Source organism: Dendrobates tinctorius, unplaced genomic scaffold (genome assembly GCF_039654945.1).
Source record: "Dendrobates tinctorius isolate UK_male_01 unplaced genomic scaffold, ASM3965494v1 ptg000060l, whole genome shotgun sequence".
In the NCBI taxonomy this organism is placed as follows: Eukaryota; Metazoa; Chordata; class Amphibia; order Anura; family Dendrobatidae; genus Dendrobates; species Dendrobates tinctorius.
The window spans coordinates 56,556,380-56,579,274 of NW_027361728.1; the positions used below are offsets into that span (position 1 = coordinate 56,556,380).

The window sequence follows — 22,895 nt, forward strand, 5'->3', positions numbered from 1 at the left end:
ATACAGAACAGCAGGTCACTCGCCAGTGCGAGACACACGTGTACTTTTTGGTAACATGAAAGATGAGCTATTGTGTGTGAACATGAGAAATAATGTTGTTTCTAGACTTTGTATCTCACAGTTAGCAGTTTTGTATTATGTAGTCTATAAGAACTAGACGCTCCAGCATTTTTACTTTGTTTTTCTCTAATTGTTTCTCCCTCTCACTGCTTTTCCCCTTCCTTCTTTTTAAACTTTTCTCATGATTAGTTGTAATTCGATTCCTTACTGAAGACAGATCCGTAGACAGATTTGAGCAGTTTTTGAGAGTGAATGATCAGTAGAGGAGATAAGATGTGACTTTGGAAAACAGGCATTTTTCTGTATTTTACAAAGTTTCTTATTTTTTGCTTGTACCATATGTTCAGTCAACTACAGGAGTGTTGGGATTTTATGTGATTTTCAAGGTTCTATTACAGATCATCATGGATTTCCTTCAAAGATGTGACATTTTACAGTCTGATTCTAACCCGTTTCTTTAGTTGGGTCAATATGGTCCTGCTCAGTACATTTTAATGTTTGGGCGTACTAGGGCATCAGGAAGCCCCCACAGTGCACACGTGTCTTAGAACAATAAGGCTTTCCTATCTGTGCCTGTCATTTAGTTACCAGTTCTTGGCATCTACTTGGAGTCAGTGTATTGAGCTTTCTCCTACAGCAGCAGATCTTATGCCCCTGGCATTCCTTCCAGCACCAGGCTGTTGTGTTGGCTGAAACAATGAAGCTGGCTTGTGTGAACATCTGCACTGCACCAACATATGTTAAAATACAGACAAAGCCTTTGCCGCTTCACTTTTCTCTTGAATTGGCCCATTGAGAGCAATGAACTCAGTTCGCACATTTCAATTTGCTACGTTGCGACAGAGTCCCAAAGCCACATAAACCTTCTTTAACTTTGAAAACAAAGCACAAGCAAAACATTTAGAGGTGTATTTTTTTCTGCATGGTTGGTAAAGGACAGGTGAGCAAATAGTTAAATTTATATTTAAAATGATAAAGATCCAGATTATTATAATATAATCTGTGTCGGTTCTAGTTTACCCTGACTCAAAGGGAAGGAGTTCTTAAAAAGGTTGGCCACTTTTACATTGTTAGGCACACCTGGTGAGGTGGATCCTCTAAACCCAAGGTCTGGGTAGGCACATGGGCCACGGGTGTCAGTACAGAAGGTAGGTGAGGCACGCGGGAGACAGATAGCAGAGGTACTGGAGAATGCAGTTGGATAGTAGACTCGGGGAGTGGAAGCCGCAGGCAGCCAAGAGACGTCTTGGAGACCACAGACAGGTTGCAGAGATGTTGAGGGCCGCAGACAGGACTCATGAACACTTAAGTCTTAATACCAAGACACAGGTGTGTTTTAATAGGCCTTATATAGGCCCAGGCAGGCAATTAAATGGGATTACACAGGGCCATCTTCAAAGCAGGACGCGGAGCACACAGTTTAGGGGACTGGGATAAGGGACGCAAAGTCCAGATCCGAGACAAGTGTGTAACATACATATTCATTAAGAAGACCCTAAACTGTATTGTTTTGCAGGAATATCTATCAATCACACAATACTTGACCTTAGCTTCTCAGCTTCAGGGCCCAGATTGTGCATTTATGGGCTATGAGAACACTATAGAGGCGCAGTCTCATTCTCCATATTCTCCATGTCTCTGCTTTTTCAGCCATCGGATGCATTTTCTTGTGCGCGGGCGCTGGGCGGAAGGTGAATGCATTCAGCGCATGCGCAGATACAGGGAATTTTGATGTCTGCATCTGTGTAAATACTAAAAGTTACTGTTCAGGATGTGTCCAGGGATGTGCAAGAAAGTGGTTCCATGGGTAAAGTACATGATGTTTTCCCCTATGTCTTCTGCAGATATTTTCAAAGTGATGTGCCACAACAGTACAATTTACGGACTTTCAGGAAATATTTTTTATAAAGAGGCAAACCCCTTTAGCTTTATGTGATTCTTTGCTGATAAACTTCTTAACAATGCCTGTTAGCTGAAGCCTAGCCTCAAGCCTAATGAGAAGAAATTAAATACAAGCAATTCCTAAGAAAATTAATGACGGTATAAAAGAGTTTTAAAGTCTTCCTGTAGAACTTCTAATGCTTTTATCTTCTATTGATCCCTTTGTTCTTTCTATAATCCTTTTATGTCCTGTAAATATTTTAGAGAAAAAAAAAAAAAAGAGTGTGTGGCGCTACAATATTCCCTCCATTATGTAGTAGATTTAGGGAAAAATGAGCCTCCATCATTATGGTTGACATTATCAAAGAAGTAGATAGGGCTGTCAACGGCCAGGTCCATCAGGCAACAAGCAGAGCTGCTACACTAGCTTTACTCACAACTTTATAATATAGAATTTGCAAGTAAAATTAGTATAGGATAGGAGTATTAGTATATGAGCTCTTCATGTTGCCCATAGATGTGTGTGTATATGTATGTTTGCGTGTGTGTATATATGCATGTGTGTGTGTGTGTGTGTATATATGTATGTATATATATATATATATATATATATATATATATATACAGATAAATATGCATGCAAATATTTCTTCTTCCATATAGTACCTCACAATAATTGTGTCTCAAATAATACCACAGTACAGTGCCTACAATCAGGCCTATTCATTGTCCAAATTACCTTTCCACCTATTATCCAAAATGACACCACCACCCATTATCCAAACACTACTACCATTCGGTGCCCAAGGAATGCTGCCATTTGGCCTCCAAATAATATAATGCAAAAAATTACATGTATCCAAGTAAAAAGTCAACATAATACTGCCATGAAGTTCCAACATAATACTGCTATTCAGTTCCCAAATAATAACCCCCCATACCCAGCTAAATATTACCAAGTGATGAAGGGGTCTGTTTCCTCTAGGGTGCAAAAAAAAAAAAAAAAAAAGTGCGGAGCTTTTTTGTAGGGTATTTGGGGCCCAGGGAAGTTGCCCAGCTTACTGCCTCCTAAAATATCGTCTCTATCCTGAATGTGCTCCTGAAGTGTGCAGAAGGGTAGCATTGTACTGATTATAAGTAACACCGTATCATAAGAATATAACAAAATTAAGCTATAATTAATACCAAATGTTTTAAATTTGCTAATTTATGCCATTTTTTAAAAATGTTATTATGGAAAAATGCTCAACACAACAATCGAGAACTATGCTGCCGAATCATCATCTTCATACCCTGGAAAGCTGCCAACAGTTTGACAGCGCTGCCCTTATGTCAGTGGAAGTGATGGCGTAGGGAATACTTGTTTTCCCTTCACCCATGACAGCACCACCTGAGAGAGGGATCCGCCCCGCCAGGACAGGAACCTACTGAGATATAAGGGGCGGCACCTCTCCCCCGCTTCAGTTGGGTTCCTGTCCTGGAAGGAACCCCACTGTCGGCGGTGCCTGTCATGGGCGAAGAAAGAAGAAAAATAAAAAAGGGAACCCAGCCCCGTCCCGGCGTGGGAAGAACAGGTGTCTTACCTGTAGCGCCGGCCGTCGGGTGCTGGATGCACAGTCCTCGGGCCCTCCGGGGTTCCGGGTTCGTGTGGACGCTGGTGGGATCCCCGGTGGCTGCAGGAAGCCCCCACCGCGCCACCCTCCCCTCGTGCGCGCCGCATCTCAATCCCCGCGGCATCTGACAGGGGAGAGACGCGGGCGCTTTCCGGCCACTGACGTCAGCGGCACAGAGGATTATAGCCAAGGATAGCTCCGTGGGATTTAAACCTAGTACTAGAGGCCCTCACAAAAGAACCATATGAACCATTACATCAGCTCCCTGTAAAACTTCTGACCCTAAAAACAATCATTTTAGTGGTCCTTACTTCAGCCCGTAGAATAAGCGACCTGCAGGCTCTCTCAGTAAATCCACCCTATACACAAGTTTTTCAAGACAGGGTGGTGCTAAGAACAGACCCCGCTTATCTGCCTAAGGTAGCGTCGGATTTCCATCGGGATCAAGAGATTATCCTCCCATCCTTCTGTGATAATCCAAAGAATCCAGGGGAAGAAAGGTTCCATAGTTTGGACGTTATGAGAGCCCTGCTAGAATATATATCTGTCACCAGCCAGTGGAGGAAGTCCCAGTCCCTATTCGTAGCTTTTCAGGGTGCCAGGAAAGGCTATGGGGTTTCAAAAGGGACTATTGCTAGATGGATTAGGGAAGCCATTAGTGTAGCCTACTCAGCTAGTGGTATCCCGATTCCTGACGGCATCAAGGCTCATTCCACCAGAGCCGTGACGACCTCCTGGGCTGAGAAAGCAGAGGTATCGATTGAACAGATTTGTAAGGCCGCTACCTGGGCCTCACCTTCCACCTTCTTTAAGCACTATAGATTAAATCTATCCTCCTCTGCTGACTTAACCTCTGGTAGAAGGGTGCTGCAAGCGGTGGTCCCTCCCTAAGGTATCTCGAAGTCTCCAAAAGTCTCTCAGGTGGTGCTGTCATGGGTGAAGGGAAAACCACCATGGTTACTTACCGGTAGCCAGTTTTTCCGGAACCCATGATAGCACCCGTATATTCCCCCCCTTTTCACTGTATGGGTGTGCACGTTTAGTAGGGTGCATTTGTGTGATGTGGTGTTGGATTAACATGTTACTAACCGGGAAGTCCTCTCAATGCTCTGTAACCCAACTGAAGCGGGGGAGAGGTGCCGCCCCTTATATCTCAGTAGGTTCCTGTCCTGGCGGGGCGGATCTCTCTCTCAGGTGGTGCTGTCATGGGTTCCGGAAAAACCGGCTACCGGTAAGTAACTATGATGGTTATCTTTTCCTTTTGTAGAAAAATGATTGTGCCGCTAATGCTGAATCTGCCGCCATTTCCAGACGACATGCTAGAAACCTTTCATTATTTTGATGTCTGTATCTTCATTTCTCCGCTCAGGAGCAGACGACATGGGCTTGTTTAGCTGCTATGGCTATCGCAAATAAAGATATGTCAACGGCCGAAATCGCATACGCAGCAATCGGTGAAGTAAGTGCGGAGACACGAACCCTCCTTAAATCCCAGCGCTATCTTGATGACCGTTTGTTTTCTGCAGCGTCTATTATTTTTCTTGCAGATTGATAAAGTTCAGTACATAAATTCAGTGAAAGATTTGCCATCAAAGGAGTTGAGGTTGGCTCACATCCAACTGTTCAGTGGGAACTTTCCCGATGCCGAGGCCATTATCCTGCAGGCTGGCCTTATTTACCAAGCCATACAGCTCAACATCGACTCCTACAACTGGGAGAGGTAAGGCCAATCTACAGATAAGTCATCGAACAGCAGGCACTTGTAGACGCCATATCAATGTTACAAAAGAAAATCATCATTGGAAAAGTTTGGAATTTTATCCATTAGGTAAAAAGATGATTAACCCCTTCCTGCTGCCCGCACTTTTCATATTTTCAATTTTTTTTTTCCCCCCACCTTTGAGTGTCATAGCTTTTATTTTTCTGTCACCCCAGATATCTTAAAGCTCTATTTTGTAGGACAGGACAAGATTTATTGGCATAGTACAATGTACCATATTTAAAAAAAACAAAGTGTAAAAATTCTCTATGGTGTAAAATAGGAAAATAAAATAGAAATGTCACAATTTTTGGCACAGTTTATTTTTTTTGTTTTTTTTGCTATTTTTACGAAATGAAATCATTTTAAAAAACTGTTTAAGCCACTATTTTTTTATTGAACTTTACTTTTTAACTTAATTTTTCTATTGAAGAGTTGTATAAAAACTTTTTTTTTGCAAGGTGACTTATGTTTTTTTTGGTTTTTTTTCTTGGTATTATTTCGGGGAACACTTTTAGCTTTTTATATTACTTTTTATTCCATTGTTTTGGCAAACAAGCAATTCTGTTTGTTTTATCTTTGTATTGAATTCATTGTGCTATTTCTATAGTTTTGTGTTATTGTAGACACTGTGATTTCAATTTTTAATTTTTTTTATAATTGGGATTTTTCCATAATAGGAAAAGAAAGGTTGTTTTTGACTTTTTTTTTTTGCTTTTTATTATTAAATATATATTTTTGAAAATGTTATTAGAATTTTTTTTCAAGACTAGGTAACATGCAGTCACTTGTATTTTTTATTTTTTGCTCTGTATTCATGTATGTTGTGCCTGTGAGCTTTCTTATTAAGTGCTGCGGCTTGCAGAGGTAGACTCGAGTGCCTGCCCTCTGTCTAACTGCTTAGATGCTGCAGTCACTATTGACAGTGCCATCTAAGGGGGTTAAACTCTGATCCTGGCCCATTCAGTAGGATCCTGGCTGCTTATTATAGCTGACTCTTGCATTTTCCACTGTACATGTTTGATGAACGTCAAAAATGGGTTAAAGGAGTAAACTAATTTAAGCAAATAAGTCTTGTTAACCGTAAAAAAAGAAAAAAATGGATCCATAAACTATATGACTATGTGAGACAGTTGCACAACTTTCTATTATATAATGAATAGAAGTTATTTATTGAAACTGTGTGATTTTTGTGGCTTATAGAAAAATAATAGACTTGATATCAGTGGGTTTATACTATTATACTGTATTATAGAACCAAGCAACTCTTATCATTAATATTCATACATTTATTCAAGTATTTAAAATCACATCAAAAAGAAGTAACACTGGTGTATATAACCATAGAAAGTGAGCGTAGATAAAAAGAACTGAATTTAGTTAATGTAGTATAGGGAATAATAAACACAAATCGATAGTCTAATCAAAGACCCTAAAAAACTAAAAAATCTGACCCCTACCTGAACTTGGAGGTTGGCACCCTAATAGGTAGAGATAAAGGTGTCCCCTCTCAGCGAAGGCTATCCCTAAAGTTATCACTAGTGATGAGTGAGTATGCTCATTGCTTGGGTTTTCCGGAGTATGCTCGGGTGGTCTCCGAGTATTTTGACATGCTCAGAGATTTAGATTTCGTTGTCTCAGCTGCATGATTTGCGACTTGTAGACAGGCTGAATACATGTGTGGAATTACTGATTCAGCCTGTCTACAAGTCGCAAATCATGCAGCTGAGACGACGAAATTAAATCTCCGAGCATGCCAAAATACTTGGAGATCACCCGAGCATGCTTCGGAAAATCCAAGCAACGAGTATACTCGCTCATCACTAGTTATCACTATAACGGCCATATTATCTATTAGATGATTTTGTACCACTTAGCTTAAAAAGGCTAATGAGCTTATCTTTATTGAGCATCATTCACACTGGGTCTTTTTTTTCCTCCCAAAGATGAGCAGGGGTCATCAGGAGACCAAGTTCCTTTGTTGGGTGCAATCTTCCATAGAGAAAGCAACAAGTACCAGTGCACAAGTGTTCTACTAATATAATGAACTCCAGAAAAAAACAGATTTTTCTTTTTGGGGCTCACTATATTGGTATAACACTTGGGTACTGCCTTTGTTAGGGTGGAACAGGGCACGATGGGGTTAGAAGGACTACATCTTCACATATGGTTGGGTGAGATCTAAAATAAATGTGATAAGTGGTAGATGCCCACACCTCTGGTCTTACTGTCTTTGTATAGTGTGTTTTGTTTGGGTATTTCTTTGTTTTTAATTGGTTTTAATCAGGATTGAGCGATTCTAATAAAATATAACATTTAATAACTACATTCTGACCGCATATGTTCTTGAACCTTGTTAGAACCTTTGTTTATAAAATTATGACTTTCGGTATGCTGTGAGGTTTCTATGTCTCCTCAACAATTTTAATTGAACATTTGGGCATTACGCTTTAAAAGCAGAATGTCAGCCCACACTGAGAGTATGAGCTAAGCATACAGCCCTATAGGAGGTACAACCACTATCAGAATCACACTTTTAGGGTCCTGTCACACACAGCGATCTCGCTAGCGAGATCGCTGATTTTGTTTCACATCAGCGATCTCGCCAGCGAGATCGCTGGGTGTGACGGGAATCAGCGACCGGCTCCCCTGCCAGTTATCGCTGATCATGCTCGAGCGGCCTGGGCCGTTTTTCGATCGCTGGTCTCCCGCTGCCCTGCACGCATCGCTGTGTGTGGCAGCGGGAGCCAGCGATCAGCGACGTTGGACGCTGGTTTCTAATGTAAACGTCGGGTATCCAGGAGCCGCAGTTCCTGGATACCCAACGTTTACATTAGAAACCAGTGTCCAGCGTCGCTGGTCCTGATCGCTGGGGCTGTCTATGTTACAGCTCACCAGCGATCAGCCTAACGATGTCCCAGCGATCCCATCCATGTCGGATCGTTGGTGGGATCGCTGTGACATCGTTATGTGTGACGGGGGCTTTAGTGTTCTAATCTCTGCCTCCCTTATGCAGGACCTGAGATTTAATGAAATCTACTAATGAGGGTGCTCAGCACCTGTGGCCAAGAGGCTCAGCGCTCCATTCATCCTACTGGATTTACATGTTCCGTCCCCATTCAGCCTACTGATTTTGCTTGCCACTCACTCGTGATTGACAGCATTGGGTTTTCTGAGTTTTCCCTGCTTACTTAAGGCAAGTCAGTGCTGTCATTCACCATTGAGGGAGGCAGGGTATGCCAAACTAGTGGGCGGAACAGGGCACTCACATCCAGGGGGCACCGGCACACCAATCCCTATGAGTAAGCTTCCATTTCGGTAGAATGGAGGCAGCTATTAGAGCACTTAATGTGAGCTAGCGGCTATATGCCTACAAGGCCATGTGCTTAGTTTCTTCTGTCTCATTGGACTGACTCTTATAAAATCATTTTATTTGTTTGTCATGATAAGAAATTCAGAGTGAAGTTTATGTGTTTTGTCCTAGGGCTCTGGAGCTTGCCGTGAAACACAAGACTCATGTCGATACTGTATTGGCTTATCGACAAAAGTACCTTAACGACTTCAATAAAAAAGAAACCAACAAAAGGTTTCTGCAGTACGCTGAAGATGTAAGTAGATGTGTACACAGGTGCGTTTCCTCTTCTCTGTGTAACTTGCCATATACACCACCAAGGAGCAGGACACACCGAAATAGTGATGGGCTCAGCACTTCCTTCCTAACCTGATAGCCGGAGAAGGGGATTGTTTCGCTGTAATACATTGCTTTTTATCATATTCTGGAGCTTTGACAACAGCCTCTGTAAATTCTGCCATTTTCCTGAATTTACATTGTGCATTAACCCCTTTTAAGACTACAATCTGTATATTAAAAATGGTCGGCCCGACATTAAATGTTATATTTATTGTTTAAATACAATGAATAATGTTTTATATAGCCAGTGAAAAGTTAGGAATTTACTTAGTGTGGTGTCACTTGGGATTTGAAGGGTATAGCAGTGTGGATGCCCACATACATAGCTAAATGCCGGTGGGCACAAGATAAGTCATTCTCCCCACAGCCAGTTATCTGCATAGTAGCGCACTGTAGAGACGTCAATAGAAGTAGCCCTACCTGTCAATGAGCAGAGCCTTAGCTGTGGAAATAAGCAAATTGTCAGCTCTCAGAGAGAGAAGGAGGTTGACTATGGCACTGATAACTTTAAATCAAAGTTCCATTTTCACTTATTAGTAGAACACTTGTGCACTGGTACTTGTTGCTTTCTCTATGGAAGATTGCACCCAACAAAGCCTTGATCCATACAGTGAGAACTATCCTGCTAATGACAAAGAACTGAAGTAATTGTGTCATTGTCATTACGATGGCAAAAATGCATCTGAAAGTACACACCAAGTTCACAAAACCTTTTTCTCCTTCTTATAAAAATAAATAAATCTCCACACCTTCCTGTCCTCTCCATCCACCCTTATCATTTACCTTTTCTAGAATACCAATGCCTCTGTTATATTACTCCCACATCCTACAGAACGTTCCCCAAAAACACAAATAAGGACTTTTTATCCACTGTTCTTGTTCTAACGCTGTCTCCTCTTGCACATAACCACACAGCAGGCTACCCTACACTCATGTACAGATGCCACATGCATGCCAAGTAACGGGACAGATTAGAGCCTTAAAGGGGTTGACCCAAGCAGCATTTTCAAGTTCACTCAAGATGAATCTTCAGGAGCGCATCAGTTCCCTGCTTCCCGGTAACCTGCTTTGTCGAGGGTGGTGTACTACTGAATATGGACAGTTCTGAACAGCTGCAAGATCAAACCGCTAGGCCCTAATCAAGGCCATTTGCAAGTGCATCTTTGCAGTATGGGAGAAGCGCAAGGGAACTGAAGCTGGCTGATCCTAGGAAAGTTATATTCCAATTTTTGTTTACGTTCACCAAACCAGCCATGATGCCCATTCACTTATTTATTATCTACGGGATTGAGGTAGACCGCAAAGTGTAGCGCTCTGATTTTTATGTCTGCCCCAAAGACCTTGAATAAAGCAGTAATGCACATGCACAACAATGGCTCCCTATTCAAGTCCCATAGACATGGATGAAGCAGCAGTGCACATGTGTGACCTGTGCCTCCCTAATTTATGGGGCGGCCTGGAATACAAATGTTTCTCACTCAATTAGAATATCATCAAAAAGTTAATTTATTTCAGTTCTTCAATACAAAAAGTGAAACTCGTATATTATATAGTCATTACAAACAGAGTGATCTATTTCATGTGTTTATTTCTGTTAATGTTGATGATTATGGCTTACAGCCAATGAAAACCCAAAAGTAATTATCTCAGTAAATGAGAATAAGTTACACAAAACACCTGCAAAAACTTCCTAAGCTTTTAAAAAGGTCCCTTAGTCTGTTTCAGTAGGCTCCACAATCATAGGGAAGACTGCTGACGTGACTGATGTCCAGAAGGCAGTCATTGTTACACTCCACATGGAGGGTAAGCCACAAAAGGTCATTGCTAAATAAGCTGGCTGTTCACAGAGTGCTGTACCCAAGTATATTAATGGAAGGTTGAGCGGAAGGAAAAAGTGTGGTAGAAAAAGGTGCACAAGCATCCGGAATAACCGCAGCCTTGAAAGAATTGTTAAGAAAAGGTCATTCAAAAATTTGGGGGAGATTTACAAGTAGCGGACTGCTGCTGGAGTCATTGTATCAAAAGAGCCATCACACACAAACGTAACCAGGACATGGGCTACAAGTGTCGCATTCCTTGTGTCAAGCCACTCATGACCAATAGACAATGCCATAAGTGTCTTACCTGGGCGAAAGAGAAAAAGCTGAACTGTTGCACAGTGGTACAAGGTGTTGTTTTCAGATGATAATAAATTTTGTTTTTTAATTGGAAATCAAGGTCCCAGAGTCTGGAGGAAGAGCGGAGAGGCCACAATCCAAGCTGCTTTGAGGTCTAATGTGAAGATTCCACAATCAGTGATTGTTTGGGAAACCATGTCATCTGCTGGTGTAGGTCTATTCTGTTTTATCAAGACCAAAGTGAGTGCAGCCGTCTACCAGGAAACTTTTGAGCACTTCATGCTTCCTTCTCCCATCTTTTTGTAGATAGAAATGTCATTCTCCAGCAGGACTTGGCACCTGTTCACACTGCCAAAAGTACCAATACCTGGTTTAAATACAACAGTATCACTGTGCTTGATTGGCCAGCCAGCAAACGCACCAATCAAGGAGTATTATCAAGAGGAAGATGAGACACCAGACCCAACAATGCAGGCGATGTGAAGGCTGCTATCAAAGCAACCTGGGCTTCCATAACACCTCAGCAGTGCCACAGGCTGATCGCCTCTATGCCACGCTGCATTGATGCAGTAATTGATGCAGAAGGAGCCTCGACCAAGTATTGAGTGCATTTACTGAACAAACATTTCAGTAGGACATTTCTAATTTCAAAATAATTTTTCAAGCTGGTGTTATAAAGTATTCTAATTTACTGAAATAATGACTTTTGGGTTTTCATTCGCTGTAAGCCATAATCATCAACATTAACAGAAATAAACACATGAAATAGATCACTTTGTTTGTAATGACTCTATATAATATGAGTTTCAATTTTTGTATTGAAGAACTGAAATAAATTAACTTTTTGATGATCTTCTAATTTAGTAAGTGTGCATGTGTGACCATGCCTCTCTAATCTATGGGGCGGCCTGTAATAGCTGACTGGAGCTCTGCCGTCTCTCTTAAGGGCCCATTACACATAGCGATATCGCTAGCAATATCGCTATAACGTCACTGGTTTTGGGACGTAGCAGCAATATTGCTAGCGATATCGCTGTGTGTGATACTTACCTCCGACCGGCTCCCCCGCTGGTTATCGCTGATCGCACGAGAACGGCATGGTCCGTTTCTCGTCGTCTGCTTCCTGCTGGGCTTCCTGCTGTGGCAACGAGCGACGCGTGGACGCGGGCAGGAGGACATCTTCATCGCCTCGTCTGACAGGTAAGTAGCGACCACCGACAGCTGCTATGTCACTGGTGAGATCTGCCGGTGTGGCAGCGCACTAGCGACCACTTAGCGATGCACCAGCGATCCTGACCGGGTCATATCGTTGTCGGGATCGCTGGTGCATCGCTAAGTGTAACGGTACCCTTAGTCCTATAGACATGGCTGGAGCGGCCGTGTGCACGTGTATTCAATCTCTGACCACAGCGAGGACTAGGGATTCTGACACTTATTGCCCAAATTAAGTAATAAATGTCATTTGTAGGAAAATTATTTTAAGGATTGTTGTGTGACTCAAATATTTATTAATATAAGATCTACAGAATTAGGATTGTGTTTCCAGGACACTGTGATAACATTACTACTTTCACCTTGTGGTATGTTGTTCCAGCATTTCTAAATTTATTTCTGCACCTTCCTTAAGTGTATTAAGTAATGACTCAAGTAAAACGATAACGCCTCCCGGCTTGCTTTATCTGAATGAGATACCATCATTTCCCCTGATCAAGTCACATTGTGGCTGTCTCCCTGTGTCCTTTACAGTACGAGCACTTAATCCTGCAATTCTCACATTTAGGCTGTACTAATCTTACATCTTTAATATAGTCTACTTTCCATCCAGCATTGCCGTGCTTTTTATTGGAAAGGTTATCTCTTTGATGTATGTTTAGTTCACTGTGCAAAGGAAATAAAGATCTGCTAACTATTGACATTCCTAAAATACAGTTTCACAAGCCTCCTTGCATTTAGCCAGGACCGTGTTGTTTTGTTTTTTTCCCTATTAACTTCTGCTCCCTTAGTACAAGGGTGGGGAACCTCTGACTCCAGGGCAGAGTGCTTGGGCCTAGAGATGAGCGAACCTTTCAAAGTTCGGTTCGGTTCAAATTTGCTGAACAGTTCGACGTACGTATTAGTACCCCACTAGATTCAATGGAAGGCAATTTACAGCTTGGAACTGAAGTTTCAATGAGGACCTGGTGGTTAAGGGAGCAGTGTAGGCCTTCTTAACTGGGAGACCTCATACCTCATGCAACACCTTCATTTTTTTTTTTTTTTTATTTCAGTCACACTCAGATGGCACAAACATCCATTTCATACAGTAATATTGGTAAAAAAAAATGTAAGGAAAGTAACACAGGTAGTTGCCTGTCTGGGAGATCTTCTTACTCGGGCAACCCACCAAATGGAGACCCAACGTTAAATCTCCACTTTTCAGAAAATAATTGTCACACATTACTAAAGTGGCATCAGTTTCCACAGAAAAGAAAAGTATAATAGGCCTCTGATACACCTTCCACCACAGGCAACCCACCACATGGAGACCCAACTTGGAGTCTCCACATTTTAAAAAATAGTTTGTAACATCAGCAGTAGCAACAGCAGGCACAGAAGACACCACAAAGATGGCACAGACTACAATAACGCAAGATCAATACATGACACTAAAAACAACACCATCGCCTACTCTGCCTAATTTGTGACTTGGGTGCAAAAGTCTTTGGAGATCCATGACTAGTTCATAGTTAAGAAAGTTAGGCGGTCTACACTTTGAGGGGACAGCCAGCTGCGCTTATCCATCAGGATACCGCCAGCAGCGCTGAAGACTCATTCTGAGAGAATGCTCTCTGACGGACATGACAAAAACCTCCAAGGCATGACAGGCGAGCTCAGGCCACTCTTCCATTTTTGAAGACAAAAATTTAAAAGGGCAACCCCCCCCCCCCCGTATGGCATTGATATTGAGCTCCAGATACTCCTGCACCATCCTCTCTAGTCATTCACAACATGACAGACTTGTACTCTGGTTTGCTGATGCACAGGCTGGTCTGAAAAATGTGTTAAACAACTCACAGAAATTGCTTATGCTTACTGCTAATGTTTTGGCGATGATGCTTGATATTCCCAGGGTTGGACGTCTACAACTGGGATGCACACTGTGTGCCTCACTGCTGCTTGGGGGAAAACCACTCTTAAGATTGTCTACAAGCGTATTTCGATACTCCAGCATGTGCGCATCCCTTTCAAGGGGGGGGGAGCATCCACAGTACAAGAGTACCCAATACTGTGCACTATTTCTAATCCTAAGAATATGGACATCATGTTGAAGATAGCGCAGCAAGAAGGTGCTCATGTGTCGGGCGCTTCCATGAGGTCCAAGTCCATGCTGTGTGGGTGGCGGGGTAAAGCTCCAGGTTGCTTTCTCTGTCCTTTTCAGCCAACCGCAGACAACATCTCCTGACTGCTGCTCGTCCATTACCTCGTCCTCCTGCATTTGTTCGTTGGCTCCTTCACTAATAGTTTGTCTGGTACCATGAGTCCCCCTTGATCGCTGGAAGCCACCCTCCCATAGCACCCACCTGTGCAACTACAGTCCTGAAATTTGAGATATTGTGTTATCTCTTTGGCATCCTCCTCTTCTTCCAAGTCTTCCTCTGGGTCCATCACCTCCTCACGCAGACTATTCAAAATGTGTTCCAGTATATAGATGACCGGAATAGTGATGCTGATGATTGCATCGTCAGCACTAACTATCTTAGTAGCCATTTCAAAACTGTGCAGAAGGGTGCAGAAATCCTTCACCTGTGCCCACTCCGCAAGTGTGATTTGCACCACGTTCGGATTGCGTTGGCCCAGGCTCTGCAAAATGACATACTGCAACATGTGCAGAGTAGAAATCCACTGCGTTGGAACAACGCTCATCAAACGGTTAACCAGTAGGCTGAAGGAACTCTGTAGCGATGCAAGTCGAAGACCTGCGGGCGCAATTATCGGGAGTGAGCACACAGCGACCTTGCTCTCTGCAGCAGTGCATCCAGGCCGGGATAGTGTTGTAGAAATTGCTGTACCACCAGGTTGAGGACGTGAGCCATGCAAGGCACATGTGTGAGGTTGCCACGGCTTAGGGTTGCCACGAGGTTTGCACAATTATCACACATGGCCTTCCCTGGCTGCAGGTTTAGTGGAGACAGCCATTGCTCTAACTCGGCCTGGATAGCTGTCAACAATTCTTGAGCTGAGTGACTGCGATCTCCAAGGCATATTATTTTAATTTCAACAAAGCTTTATTACAATGTTTTACTTTGTACTTGGAAACATATTCCCTCGCAGGGGAATTTTTAGATTATCATCACAAATACATATCCGACATAGGGAAATACAAGACCGTGAAAACAAGAGGGTAAAACAGTAAGGGAAAAAGCATTAAATTCACAGTATATATTGTAGCAATGTCAACAAACGTTCAATACCCTAGTTTCAATGTTTGTTCTAGTCGGATCACATCCATACCATGGACCAAGGGCAAACATAGGTTGTTTATGTATTGTAGTTCTAGACCTAATTCCCCATCTCCCCAGTCTGGAGACACTACGGTGAAAGATGCACGAAAACATTTAGCTGGAATATTTAGATATATACTGTGAAGTTTAGTTGGAACGAGGTAGGTTCTGTGAAGAACGTTCAATGAAGTCTCTACAAAGGATGATTGGTGGCTTCCCTTGGACAATCTATCACAGCAAGATCTCCAATCCTCCAGTGGCAAATTAAAACCCATCTCGTCCTCCCACTGGATCATGTATCTCACTTTTTTCTCATCATGAGGTGGGTTAATAATTGAGTATATTAGAGATATTGTTCCTCTTCCCATTGGGTCACTTATACAGTTTTGCTCAAAACTAGACACATGCAAGGGGTTTTTGTTTGGGAGAAGACGACTGGTAAAGTGGAAGACCTGGTTTATGCGCATGATCTCTCTAACCGGAGGCTCATATTTCTCTCTCACCCATGACAGCACCACGGAGAGAGGGGGTCCGCCCATCAAGGACAGGAACCTACAGATAATAAGGCGGCACCTCTCCGCCCCCAGTTGGGTTCCTGTCCTTGACGGGTGACCCGTGGAACCAGCAGCGGCAGCAGCTTACCCAGTAGATGAGTCCAGGGCCATCCCGTTCGCAGTCCTGGCAGCGGGGAGGCCCCTGTCGCGGCGGGGTCGGTGCCTGAAGCCTCCACCGCTGTAGCTGAGGGGCTGTACAGGGTGAGCGGGCGGGAGAGCACCGAGCCGCCCCTCCGGAAAGGAGAGTGGGGCTGGGGGACGCCGGCACATGCGCGGGTAGCGCCATGGTACAGGTGTACCAAGATGGCGCTGCACCGGAAATGAAGTGACGACTTCCGGGTCCCTGCGGTCGGCGCATGCGCATTGCGTGCTCCCCGAGGCACAGCGGTGCAGGCTGGGAGAAGGAGGTGACGTCACGGCAGGGAAATTCAAAAGGAGAACGCTGGAGCTGCTCCATGCTGGAAGCGTCCTGTGAGCATGGAGGACAGCAACCAGCACGAGGAGCAGCCAATGCAGCAGCAGCACAGGCAACACCACCATCGCCGGCAAAAGGAAAAGGACGGGCGCGAGGGCCGGTCCAGTAGCCACTCCACGCAGCGGAGCAAATCGACTGCGAGGAGCAAGTCACCTTCCGTGGATCAACCTGTCAGGGATTTGAATCCACCTCCCGAACCGGTACCTGCAACCGCGCATACGGGGTAAGTGATCTACGTGAATGTTCCCCATTGTAATAGACTTCTTTCCCTTATTAGGGAAAGAAGAAAGAAAAAACAAAGAACAGGGAATGCCCCACCTGTAACAACCCGCTACAAGCTTCCTGGGATAAAAAACTCTGCAACTCCTGCATATAGGAAGTTCTCTGTGATGAAACCCCGGATTACGCCTCAGATCTAAGAGCGGTAATCCGATCGAAGTTTCAGAGCGCCCTTTCATCCCTAAAACAAAAAGAGAGGGGAAAAAAGAGGGACACAGTAGTAGGCTCCCAGTCAGAGGTCTCGACGTCAGGGGAAGTTACCTCCCATACTTCAGACACCGACTCATCATCCTCAGATGAGAAAACAGAGGGTCATCATTGTTTTCCCCTGGATGAGGTAGACATGTTAGTAAAGGCAGTAAGGTCTACCATGGGGGTAGCAGACCCTCGGCCCGATAGATCAGTCCAGGACATAATGTTCGGGGGACTGGGCCAAAAGAGACGCAGAGTATTTCCATTAAATGAGAACATACAGGGCCTGATAAAAAAAAAGAATGGGAGAGACCAGATAGGAAGAACTCCACGGTTCCCTCCCTTAAAAGAAAATACCCATTTGACGAGGAGGCATCCAGATCCTGGGACAAAACCCCGAAGCTAGACGTGGCGGTCGCAAAGGCCTCAAAGAAATTTGCACTTCCCTTTGAGGATATGGGTACTATAAGGGTACCATTACACCTAGCGATGCACCAGCGATCCCGACCAGCGATATGACGCGGTCAGGGTCGCTGGTGCATCGCTAGGTGGTCGCTAGTGAGCTGCCACACAGGCAGATCTCACCAGCGACATCGCTGGGGATGGGGATCGCTACTTACCTGTCAGACGCAGCGATCCTGCGTCCTCCCGCCCGCGTCCACGCGTCGCTCGTCGGCGCCACAGGAAGCGCCGCAGGAAGTGACCGACGAGGAATGGTCCAGGAGCTTCTCGCGCGATCAGCGATAACCAGCGGGGGAGCCGGTCGGAGGTAAGTATCACATGCAGCGATATCGCTAGCAATATTGCTATAACGTCACAAAATCGGTGACTTTACAGCGATATTGCTAGCGATATCGCAGTGTGTAACGGGGGCTTAAAGGACCCTTTAGACAAAAAAGCTGATACCTTCCTCAAGGGCACTTGGGAATCAGCAGGAGGAAATCTTAGGCCAGCAATAGCGGCAACTTGTACCTCCAGAGCCCTCATGGTATGGGTGGACCGACTAGAGAGGCAGCTAAGGGAAGGTACACCCAGAGAGAAAATCATGGAATCCATTCCAGTCATAAGAGGAGTGGCGGCCTTCCTTGCCGACTCATCAGCTGACTCAGTAAGGTTGTCATCCAAAGCGGCAGCCCTGTCAAACGCAGCCCGTAGAACGCTGTGGCTTAAATGCTGGCCAGGGGACTTACAAACTAAGATGAAGCTATGCGCCATCCCTTGTGAAGGGAAATTCCTATTCAGGGAAACGCTGAATGACATCCTCCAAAAGGCAGGGGATAAAAAGAAGGGATTCCCAAATCTAGGCCCTTTGGGCTTTAAAAGGTCCTTTCGAAACAAAAAGTTTTTTCAGAGGAGACCCCCGAGAGAACAAAAATGGAACGACAATAATAAATCTAAAGAGGCTGAAAGATTACGTCAAAAACGAAAAATTCAAAATGGAGTCGATCAAGTCAACCATCAAAATTCTCTCTCCACATTGCTTCATGATAGTACGCATCGCTGAAGTCTAATACTATCACGTCCCCATCCACAAAGACTCCCGGAAATACCTCAAATTTTTTAATAGCGAGCAACTCGGCCCAAAGATGCCGGGAACAGAGGGACAGAGTGATAGACACTCTACAAAACCTCGGCTCGCTTCTAAACCTAAAAAAAATCAAGGATGGAGCCCAAAGAAATTCAGGAATTCCTAGGCCTGACACTGGACTCAAACACCCAGGAGTGTTACCTCCCAGACCACAAAAAGGAAAGGATTGCTCAGATGGTAGCAAGAGTGACGCAGAACCCTTCTATGATGCTAAGAAAAGCAATGTCACTACTAGGGTCCCTCTCCGCTTGCCTGCCAGCGGTCCAGTGGGCACAGATACATACGAGAGATCTCCAATGGGATGTATTAGCCAACCAGTTGGCATTAGGAGGTCACTTGGAAGGTCACGTTACACTAGACTCCAAAACTATTCATTCCCTAGCTTGGTGGGGAAACAGGGACAAACTATCCAAAGGGGTTCCCTGGGTGATAAAAGTCACACACATAATCACCACGGATGCCAGTCCCAAGGGATGGGGAGCACATATGAGCAACAGCGTGGCTCAGGGGGAATGGGGAGCTCAGGAACTAGAAGCTTCCTCGAACCAAAAAGAACTATTGGCAGTAGGCTATGCCCTAACACACTTTCTGCCGGTACTGCAGGGTCATCATGTCTGGATATTTTCGGACAATCGGGTGACGGTGGCCTACATAAATCATCGGGGGAACCAGGTCCTGAACACTAATGAACACAGCCTCCGAAATATTCACGCTATCCGAGGAAAATCTACTATCCATCTCTGCACTACACATACGGGGAGTAAAAAACCAGAGAGCAGACTTCCTGAGTCGCACCCATCTACATCAAGGGGAGTGGGTTCTAAAACAGTCCATTTTTCGGCAGATTGTAAAAATGTGGGGAACCCCGGACATGGATCTGTTTGCCGATTACAAAAACAAAAAAGTAAAAGCTTTCTGTTCCCTAAACTCCAGGGGAAACCCCCGGACCCTGGATGCATTTATGCTTCCGTGGACACAGGGCCTAATGTATGCTTTTCCGCCGCCCATTCTCATCCCGGCAGTCATAAGGAAAGTCAGAGAAGACAGGGCAAGAATGATACTAATAGCCCCGTTTTGGCCAAAAAGAACCTGGTTCTCCTGGCTGAGAATACTGTTAATAACCGACCCCTGGGTTCTACCAGATCTCCCCGACCTTCAGTCCCAAGGTCCCGTGTTACATCCTCGGGCAGTGAACCTCCATTTAACAGCATGGAATTTGAAAGGGCACTGCTGAGGGGGAGGGGGTTCTCAGAAAACCTGGTCTCCACTCTACAAAAGAGTAGGAAACCGATAACAACCAGGGCCTATGGGAGAACTTAGAGGAAATTTCTGTCCAGCTCCGGGGTAAGGGTTCAAGATGGAGTTCAGATTGACAAAATTCTTGAATTTCTGCAAAAGGGGCTAGAACAGGGGCTGGCAACTAATACATTGAAGGTACAGATAGCGGCTCTAGGTGCCCTTTATAGCCAGAACGTGGCAGGCAACCCTTGGGTAGCACGGTTCATGAGGGCCGCAGCCAGGTCTAGACCAATAATCACCCAGAAATTACCATCATGGGATCTAAATCTAGTATTGTCTGCACTAACTGGGCCCCCATTTGAACCCATCCAGTCGGTATCCCTAAAAACCCTATAATTAAAGACGGTACTTCTAGTAGCCCTAACATCCGCTCGCAGAGTGAGCGATATTCAGGCTTTGTCAGCAATACCTCCGTTCACTAAAATCCTAGTCGATAGTCATACTGAAACCTGACCCGTCGTACCTACCCAAGGTGGCGACTCACTTCCATAGGTCCCAGGAAGTGGTCCTTCCTTCCTTCTGCCCAAACCCTAGGAATAAGGGAGAGGAAAAATTTCACACACTAGATGTGAAGAGGTGCCTAGTTCAGTACTTAGAGGCCACCAAGGGATGTAGGAAGGAAGGGTCTCTCTTTGTGTGTTTCCAGGGGCCTCGGAAGGGACTCAAGGCATCCAAGAGTACCCTAGCAAGGTGGATAAGGGATGCGATTGCCCTGGCGTACTCATCCAGCAGGAATACCATCCCGGAGGGTTTAAAAGCTCACTCTACAAGGACAATGGCGACCTCATGGGCAGAAAGATCAGAGGCATCGATAGAGCAGATCTGTAAGGCGGCCACCTGGTCAACACCTCCCACCTTTTTCAGACACTATCGCCTAGATCTAGCCTCTACGTCTGACCTGACCTTTGGGAGAAGGGTCCTTCAGGCGGTGGTCCCTCCCTAAGCTACCAATCTCTGAAATTCTCTCCGTGGTGCTGTCATGGGTGAGAGAGAATAGCTTAGTTACTCACCGATAACTGTGTTTCTCGGAACCCATGACAGCACCCGCTTATTTCCCCCCCTTCACGTGTGCGGTGAGCACGGTTTAATGTGTGTAGAGTGTTTTCGTTAGACACGGTGCTTCTCTGTAAATATAAATATGCAATATTATAATGTTATGTATATACTTTTGTTGTTAACTAACCGTGAGACCCTCTGATTCTCTGTAACCAACTGGGGGCGGAGGAGAGGTGCCGCCTTTTTATCTGTAGGTTCCTGTCCTTGATGGGCGGACCCCCTCTCTCCGTGGTGCCGTCATGGGTTCCGAAAAACACAGTTATCGATGATTAACTAAGCTATTCCGAACAAATTCTGGTCTATCCAATAATATATTAAATGGAGAGCATAGATGTTTTAATGTAGTAATCCCCCGTAAAATCCACCGTGTGAATAAACTTGGGTTGAGGTCTGGTAAAATCATTGGGTTGCACAAGATGGAGATCAAAGGGGAAGGGTCAGATTGTAGCTTATGTTTAAATCTGGCTTTCCTCCAAAGGATAAGAGAATGGGCTGTAAAGGGTTCCAAGGCATATTATTTTAAACATTGCCTGATTGTGGTGAGCCATGACTGCGCAGTATGGAGGCAGGGAAGATTCTATCTGCACTGTTGGAACGTGTGTCTGATTAAGGGAGAGGTTCAGGGCACAGATGGAGGCCCTAGAGGAGGCAGGAGCAGTGGAGGAAGTGTTAGATACAGAGGTTTTTCCCTCAAGCCTTGGAGATTCAAAGACATGTGGAGCAGCCACTTGACCACCTGCCCCCACAGCCATCAGAGTCACACAGTGCCCAGTCAGCGAGATGTAACGTCTCTGTCCATGTTTGCTTGTCCAGGTGTCAGTGGTGAAATGCACCTTGGCAGACATATATTTTTTCAGGGAAATGGTGATGTCGGCGACATACTGGTGTAGCAGAGATACAGCTTTCTTTGAGAAGTAATGGCGACTGGACAACTGGTACTGAAGGAGTGCAACAGCCATCAACTTTCTGAAACTGTCTGTATGCACCAGGCGGAAAGGCAGCATTTTCGTGGCCAACAGCCTGGAGAGGGTGGAATTCCAGCTATTAGTTTTGCCATGGGTAGGAGGAAACATTCTTTTATGTAACCACAACTGCGGGACCGAGAGCTGGCTGCTGTTCTGAGAGAGGGCGGAGTACGGAAAACAGGATAAACTGCTGGACTGTGAGTGAGGTGCAGGTGGAGATGTTATGGTGGATTGAGAAAGATGGGTTGTGCTGGGTGACATAAAAGCAGAAGTCATGTCTACTTCCTTAACAGCTGACTAGCTCTCACACACCCCGACTGAGGTGGGTAAACAATTGTAGTTTCTGTGGCAGGAGACCTGTGTGTGAACACTTGGAATGGTGACGGAGGAGGAAGAAACAGCAGATGGGGTTGATGGGATGGCCAGTGGTTGGCGAGGCAAGCTAGTTCGCATTTTAGCACAGTGAGATTCCCACACTAAGGCATGTTGATCGCACATCTGCCAGTTCATGCATGTAGTTGTCAGATTGTTGCAATTTTTGACTCTACTGAGGGGTTTATTTTTGCAAATTTGACAGATAACGTGTGTTGGGTCATCCTTTGTAATCTCAAAAAATGACCAGGCTAGATAACCTTTGTCCCCCCCCTGTGAACTGCACACTCGGGACCGGTACTGGCCACTGAAGATGCAGTGCTTGTCGTGGTTGCATCACTTTGTGTCTTTGTGGGATGTCACAGTGTAGACTCCTCATTTTCCTTCTCTTCTGAGCTACTCAGCTGCATACCTCTGGGGTCACACCAAATGGGTTCTACAACCTCATCGTCATCCTCTCTGTTCTCACACTCCTCACCCTGAGAGTCACCCTCCTCTTCCTGCCCTGACACC

At 44.8% G+C, this 22,895-nt stretch overlaps 1 protein-coding gene across 3 annotated transcripts in view; it reads left to right on the forward strand.

Moving 5' to 3' along the window:
• IFT80 (intraflagellar transport 80) overlaps positions 1 to 22,895 on the forward strand; it is a 188,819-nt gene that overhangs the window by 158,670 nt on the left and 7,254 nt on the right. The window contains exons 17-20 of one of the 3 annotated variants that reach the window (XM_073578969.1): positions 4,924 to 5,013; positions 5,102 to 5,274; positions 8,798 to 8,921; positions 11,222 to 11,891. In XM_073578969.1, coding sequence (XP_073435070.1) covers positions 4,924 to 5,013; positions 5,102 to 5,274; positions 8,798 to 8,921; positions 11,222 to 11,272 — 438 coding nt within the window. In that variant the 3' untranslated portion in view covers positions 11,273 to 11,891. Of the gene's footprint in view, positions 1 to 4,923; positions 5,014 to 5,101; positions 5,275 to 8,797; positions 8,922 to 11,221; positions 11,892 to 22,895 lie in introns of those variants that run through there. The other 2 variants (XM_073578968.1, XM_073578970.1) reach the window with 2 other exon arrangements.